Genomic DNA, 6,898 nt, shown 5'->3' on the forward strand with positions numbered 1-6,898 from the left:
GGCTCTGTGCTGGGACATCTGCTGCTCTCTTCAGAGCTGGCAGGCAGGAACATTTATGTCTGCTGAAGTTGCGCTCACAGCCACTCCTTCCCCCAGGTGCTCTGTCCCAGGGAGATGGCAGTTTTATCTAGATGCCCCTGACTGGGGCTGCTGCTTTTCTTTCACAGATGCCCTGCACAGAGAGGAGGAATCTAGAGAGGCAATCTAGCTACAGCAGCTTGAGCTGTAGTGGGCTTCACTCAGTTCGAACTTCCCTGCAGCTTTGTTGACACAGTGTGGGGAAAACTGCCTACTCAAGCCTCAGTCATGGCAGATGCCCCTTCTCCCACCAACCTTGAGCATTCCAGGTTGACTTCAGACTGCTCTGCTGGCAGCGAGAATTTCAAGCCAGTGGTTCTTAGCTCACTGGGCTCCATGGGGATGGTACCTGCTGAGCAAGACCAGTTGATTCCCTGGCTTCAGCCCCCTTTCCAAGGGAGTGAATGGTACTGTCTCGCTGGCATTCCAGGTGCCACTGGGATGTGAAGAAAAACTCTTGTAGCTAGCTCAGTATCTGCCCAAATGGCCGCCAAATTTGTGCTTGAAACCCATGGCCCTGGTAGTGTAGGCACCTGAAGGAATCTCCTGGTCTGCAGGTTGTGGAGATGATGGGAAAAGCGTAGTATCTGGGCTGGAGTGTGCTGTTCCTCATGGCACAGTTGCTCAGGGCTTCCTTTGGCTAGGGGAGGGAGTTCCCCGACCCCTTGTACTTCCTGAGTGAGGCAGTGTCCCACCTTGCTTTGGCTCGCCCTCCATGGGCTGCACCCACTGTCTAACCAGTCCCAATGAGATGAGCCAGATACCTCAATTGGAAATGCAGAAATCACCCTATTTCTGCGTTGATCTCAGTGGGAGCTGCAGACCGGAGCTGTTCTTATTTGGCCATCTTGCTCGAGACTAATTCAATTTTATTGGTTTAAGTATTCAGGGGTATGAATTGTCTACTTGTTGCTGCATTAAATATATCCCAATGATTCTGATAATGCATTGTTTTTGTGATTTTTATTTTTAGAAATTATATAATTCTGATTTATATTTTTCTTTCATGAAAAGTTTATTAGTGGAAGGTTTTCACTTTCCTTCTAGGTAGCAGGAAGGAGATTAAATGTTAAAGTTGTGATTAAAGTGTTATGCTTCAATTATTATAAAACAGAGACAATGGTAGTGGTGACATTGTGAATAGAAATGGCATTTGTGAGGTTCATAAGTCATAATAGTCACTCAGTAAATAGCAGCTAGAAATAGTTATTGTTTTTTGTCTATCGGAACACTATACTTACACAGAGGAGAAAAGTGTCTTTCTTGCATACGAAGTGAAATATCACTGTGCTATTTCTTTTCTTGCTAGTTGGCGTGCACAGTGTCATGAAGCATGATGCCATCATGGATGGAGCCAGCCCAGATTTCGTGCTGGTGGAGGCAGAAGCCAACCGAGTGGCCCAGGACGCCTTGAAAGCACTGAGGCTCTCTCGTCAGCGGTGTCTGGGAGCAGTGTCTGGTGTTCCCACCTGGACTGGCCACAGGGGGATTTCTGGTGCACCAGCAGGAACAAAGTAAGAGATTGCTGCATGCCATGCTTGTAAGGAGGCCAAACAACTAAGACTAAAAATAAAATTAGGGCAGGTGTAGAAGACTTATTCCCTTGAGGTATAGAAAGTCCCTCAGGGAGGCACTGTAGCAGCCAAATCTGGGTGACTCGGAGAAACACTGTTAGAACTTTGCCTTCCTCCTTGCTTTCAGCCCCTGTTTTCCAAAGCGGTTTCAGGGAAAGAAGTGATGGGGTTTTTTTTTTTTTTTGAGAGATGCTGTTGATAAAAATAGTAAGAGATACAAAATAATGATTAAACTTTAATGAGACAATTAGCCAATTTACAACACACAGTAATTACTTTGCTATTCAGTATGCTCTTTTAGAATGATTTTCCTACCTGGAATTGAGGGTGATTCCCATCATCTTTCGAACAAAGATACTGAGTTCTTTTCATTCTGAGATGCAGCAGTTACTTTCTTTTCTTTTTTTGGAGATGGAGTCTCACTCTGTTGCCCAGGCTAGAGTGCAGTGGTGTGATCTCAGCTCACTGTAGCTTTCGCCTTCCAAGTAGCTGGGATTACAGGCACCTGCCACCATGCCAGGCTAATTTTTGTATTTTTAGTAGAGACAAGATTTCACTATGTTGATCAGGCTGGTCTCAAGCTCCTGACCGTGAGTCATCTGGCCGCCTCGGCCTCCCAAAGTGCTGGGACCAGCAGTTACTTTCTAGGAGAGTGGAGTGGAAGAATCAGGGTGATAGAGCAGAAATGGCGTGGCCGTGAAAGCATAACCGTGCAGTTGGAAATGTTTCCAGGAAGAGGTTCATTGTTGAAAGAGTATTTTGATCTCTAAGTCTCAAAAGCAAACATTTAATCTGTTGTGATTCTTTTCCTTCTTTAGGAGTAGATTTGGTAAGAAAAGGAATTCTAACTTCTCTGTGCAGCATCCTTCATCAAAATCTACAGCAGAGAAGTGCCAGGTAATATGATAACCTTTCTGCTTTTCAGGGTGAGACTTGCATGATTGGATGCTGTGAAAATTTCAACTGATTCTGAATATGAAGAAAATAGTTAATCTCTGGTATAATGACACCTGATATTTGTGTTGTGCTCTGATTTACAATGCACATTCACTTGAATCTAAAATGACCCGCTGATTTCCTAGACAGTCTTTAACCCAAGATCCGTAGCAGCATTTCTGTTTTGCCATTAGAAGGTTAACACAGGGATAGGTATGTCGCTGCCAAGACAGCTTGCCTTGTCTAGAGGGGAAGTGCCAGCTCCAGAGACCACAAGCCTCTGAAATAAAGGTCCAGAAACTGCCTCGAATGTTGCTGTCTATAACTCATGAGCTGCTAGAGCAGAGTGCCTGTCTTTCTCTGTTCAAGAACACCCTGCATGCCTTGAGTGCTTTAGTGGGTAAGACTAGTCCAGACTTCACCATTCAGTGGAAGTCTTTCTGGTCTTTCTAATTAAGGATTATGTTAAAACTCCCAGATTCAGACTCCAATTTTAAGTTAATATGAACATGTTTAGGAGTAAGAGTACCTTTTTGACTTCCCATGTTCTGTGCTTTTAGCAGTAGGGATTTGAGATTCTTTCAGAGTTAGATTCATGTTGTTGATTTTTAAGGAGACTTGGATTAGATGTAGGGTAGGAAAGCGTAAGAAGACTTAAAAGTGAAGAAAAAGAAGTATAGCTATGATATTTTTCCTTATCCACAGTGTACAGGTCAGGGGCCATTTGAGAGGAAGAACAGGAAAAGCCCACAGGCACTGAAAATAGTCCTGGGCCTCGTAGATACATATTTCCCTAGAATCTTGCCTAGAAGCCACTACTCTGCCTTTCCTTTCACCACCATGCAGTGGTGGCTAAGGGAACGGCTTTGTTGCCATTTCGTTTTCATTAGGTGGAGTCTCAGTATTACCTGGTCAACCTTACCACCCTGGCCTGTGTATTGTCTTGAGACCCCTCATAGCCTTTGGGGAAGGAAGTGGGACATAAACTAGAAATTAAATATATTAATACAGTGGTCATCTTTTTCCAGGATGGCGTCATGAAAAAAGAGGGAAAAGATAATGTCCCTGGACATTTTAGTGGAAGAGCAGAAGATGCAGAGTCTTCATCTGGGGCCCTCGCTTCATCCTCACTTTTGGCTAAAATGAGAGCTAGAAACCACCTGATTCTGCCAGAACGTTTAGAAAGTGAAAGCGGGCACCTGCAGGAAGCTTCTGCCCCACTGCCCACCACAGAACACGATGACCTTCTGGTGGAGATGAGAAACTTCATTGCTTTCCAGGCCCACACTGATGGCCAGGCCAGCACTAGAGAGATACTGCAGGAGTTCGAATCCAAGTTATCTGCATCACAGTCTTGTGTCTTCCGAGAACTATTGAGAAATCTGTGCACTTTTCATAGAACTTCTGGTGGTGAAGGGGTTTGGAAACTCAAGCCAGAATACTGCTAAACAACACTGCTTCCTAAACTTTTAAGTCACTTTTCCTAACAGCATTTCTGCTTATTATTATTAATAATCATGCTTACGGACAGATGTTAGCTGCACTTGATGTTTGTTTGCATGACGTCTACCTCAGAATTAAAACTTTAAGGAAGAAGAAACTCTTCTCTGAAAGTTAAAGGTTTTAATAATGCTAACTAAAGGAGAAAATACTTGGATTGATTTTTTTTTTTTTTTCATTCTGAATTGTGTTACAAAATCAGGGACCTTACAGTTATTCCTTTGAGCATATTTGTTCCTTTACCCAAAAAATGTTGTGAGGGAGCGTAGTTACAAGTTTGCAGAACGGAAATCTCAGTAATTTTTTTTTATTGGTGCTAAAAACAGGTCTTACATTCGGTCAAACCTGTTCAGTAAATTAGTTCATCAGTGTCTGATAACAGCATTATTTTGATGCATAACTTTTAGATGTTTAAATGTATCACTTGCCACCCAAAAAGGTCAGGTTTGTTATCTGTTGTTTGTTAATTATATTAATTGTCTTGAAAAAATCCTCTTTTCAAGGTACCGATAAATTGGTGGGTATTTTTATTAGTAAAGCATGAAATAGCATGATAATAAATGAATGAGACACATATTTGTGGAAAGTTGTAGGGTATTCGGTTTATCCTGGCTTTCCTTTAAGCAAAGGGCAACTTTTTCCTTGCTAGTCACAAAATGAGTTATCATAAAAAAATCCAATTAAAGCCAAAAATAAGTACATAAAAGTCACACATGTGCATGCACACAAACATCACTGCAGCCCACAGCAGACACAGCCATCATTACCATGAAGTGACACCACTCCAGGCCTCTCTGTCTGCAGGCTGGCAGGCTGTCTTCTCTCCAGTTGCCTTCGTTGTGTGCCTGCCTTTGCATTCCCTGCAATGGCTTTCCTATTTCTGTGGTTTGGTTTCCAGCCAAGGCTGTTGGTTTCTCCCTACTGTTTATGTATGTATGGTTCTATGATGGTGTTGCTTTGATCCTCAGTTTATTTTCTTACCCTTGTTTTTCTTGTTTGCTTCTCAGTATGATTTTATCATCTCATCTTTTGAAGTGTTGTTTTCGGAAATTCATTGTATTTCTGGAATTTCTTCTGTAACTGTCTCAATGCAGTTTGTTTCTTGGGTTTGTGTTCTCTGGCCTGCTCTTTTTCCTCTCTCGTGTTTTTCTGTAGTGTGTCTGCCCTCCTACCCTGCTGTTTCTTTATATCTCACTTATGCTTAATGTGGACAGCTGTGTCCAGATCTGTCTGCTCATCCCTGTGACTCAGAGAGCAGGGGTCTGGGCCTCAGCAGACTGCATGAGAAGACATGGGTTTTGCCTTCTCTGCTCTAATACTTTGCTTAAGCCAAGAATCTCTTTCTTAGAGATGTCCTACATGATTCCCACCAGGATTTTCTAGTTTTTTTAAATTATAGTTTCTTTTGTTTTTAGTTTGGTTTATATTTAACGAGAGAAGATGATTACATTATTTTTTGTCACTTTGCCATCATTGTTTGGTCATAGAAAGAATTTTTAAACAGGCTGGTAAGTCGTAAACTTGAGTACTTGGCTTAGAAGGAAGTTAAAACTCCTTTCTTTTGGACTAAGTGGTTTGTTTCTGGGGAGCTCTTAATTTCTATTTTCGTAATCATTAGCCTATAAGGAAATTGTGTCTTCCTTTTTCTCAGGGTGACGTACTGACCTTGTTCACTCATGTGAAGCATTTGGCCATCATATTTATACTGTCTGAAGCATAAACTGTATTGAGCTAGACAGGGTATAGCCTTCTCTTCAAGAAGCAGATGCTATCAACAGCTATAATGCAGCAAGAGCAAGATGGTCCTTGTTCCAGTTCTTGTCTCAGTTCTGCTACTGATGTACCATGATCTTGGGAAGGTGGTGTCTCAGTGTGGAGATCTGTACACATTGCCATTGTGCCTCCCAGATGGAGGGACTTGGAGAACAATGCTGTTAGTAGAATGGCTTTAGTGATGCAGAGTAATTTATTCATTTAGATAAAAATCTAATTTTCGGAACTTTAAAAGCTTTGTACATTGTAGACAGATTTAATGTGTTTAACATGTTTTATCAGCACAGATAAAGGATTTTAAAATTTTGTCAAAAATTAAATATGTTAATACCATCACTATTAAAAATGTTCAAGCAATACTCTGCCTCTCCACCCCCACACTGTCTTGTTCTTGTTCCACTGCTAAGTACAGCCCTATGTTTGGTGTTGACTCTTTATGCATTTACAGAATCATGTGACACAGACTGCTGCTATAATTTCATTTTCTCATTCTTCCTTTACTAATAAAATTTCTGAGTTTTACCTGGACGTCTGGCTGCTCAACTTAAGACCATACTTCTCAGCCTCCTTTACAGTTAATTGTGGCCACATGACTAAGTTTTAAACTTGCCGGTTGGTCCCTTAAATAAAGAAGCAAGGTATGCACTCTACTTGACATTCCTCTTTCTTGCTCTCTGGGAGGCCAGCGGGACCTTCAGTAGTGACCTGACATCTCAAGAGATGGAAGTCATGTGTTGAGGAAGGAGAAGTTTGCTTGCCAGTCTTGAACTGCTATCCTTTGACCTGTTATTTAAGAGTAAAATAAAATACTGACTTGCTTAAACTACTGTCTTTTGAAGTCTGTCTGTTACAGCAACTAGTTTGCTGTATATATGTAATTGATATTAACAGGGTTATACCATTCTTATTTTGCAACTAACTTTTCATTTAATATTACATGCAAGACATTTTTATTCCTGTAAGTATAGCTCTGCCTGCATAGAACTGTTGGATTACTGATGTAGATTTTAAATGTCAGTGGATGTGGCAGAATTGCT

At 41.5% G+C, this 6,898-nt stretch overlaps 1 protein-coding gene across 5 annotated transcripts in view; it reads left to right on the top strand.

Moving 5' to 3' along the window:
* Positions 1-6,409, top strand: part of LOC101042488 (DNA excision repair protein ERCC-6) — a 91,038-nt gene extending 84,629 nt beyond the window's left edge. For all 5 annotated transcript variants that reach the window (XM_003929984.4, XM_074382116.1, XM_074382114.1 and 2 more), the window contains 3 exons: positions 1,388-1,592; positions 2,471-2,549; positions 3,617-6,409. In XM_003929984.4, coding sequence (XP_003930033.2) covers positions 1,388-1,592; positions 2,471-2,549; positions 3,617-4,036 — 704 coding nt within the window. In that variant the 3' untranslated portion in view covers positions 4,037-6,409. The remainder of the gene's footprint in view (positions 1-1,387; positions 1,593-2,470; positions 2,550-3,616) is intronic.
* The last annotated feature ends 489 nt before the right edge of the window (positions 6,410-6,898 follow it).

The sequence above is a fragment of the Saimiri boliviensis genome, chromosome 12, assembly GCF_048565385.1.
Source record: "Saimiri boliviensis isolate mSaiBol1 chromosome 12, mSaiBol1.pri, whole genome shotgun sequence".
Classification (NCBI taxonomy): Eukaryota; Metazoa; Chordata; class Mammalia; order Primates; family Cebidae; genus Saimiri; species Saimiri boliviensis.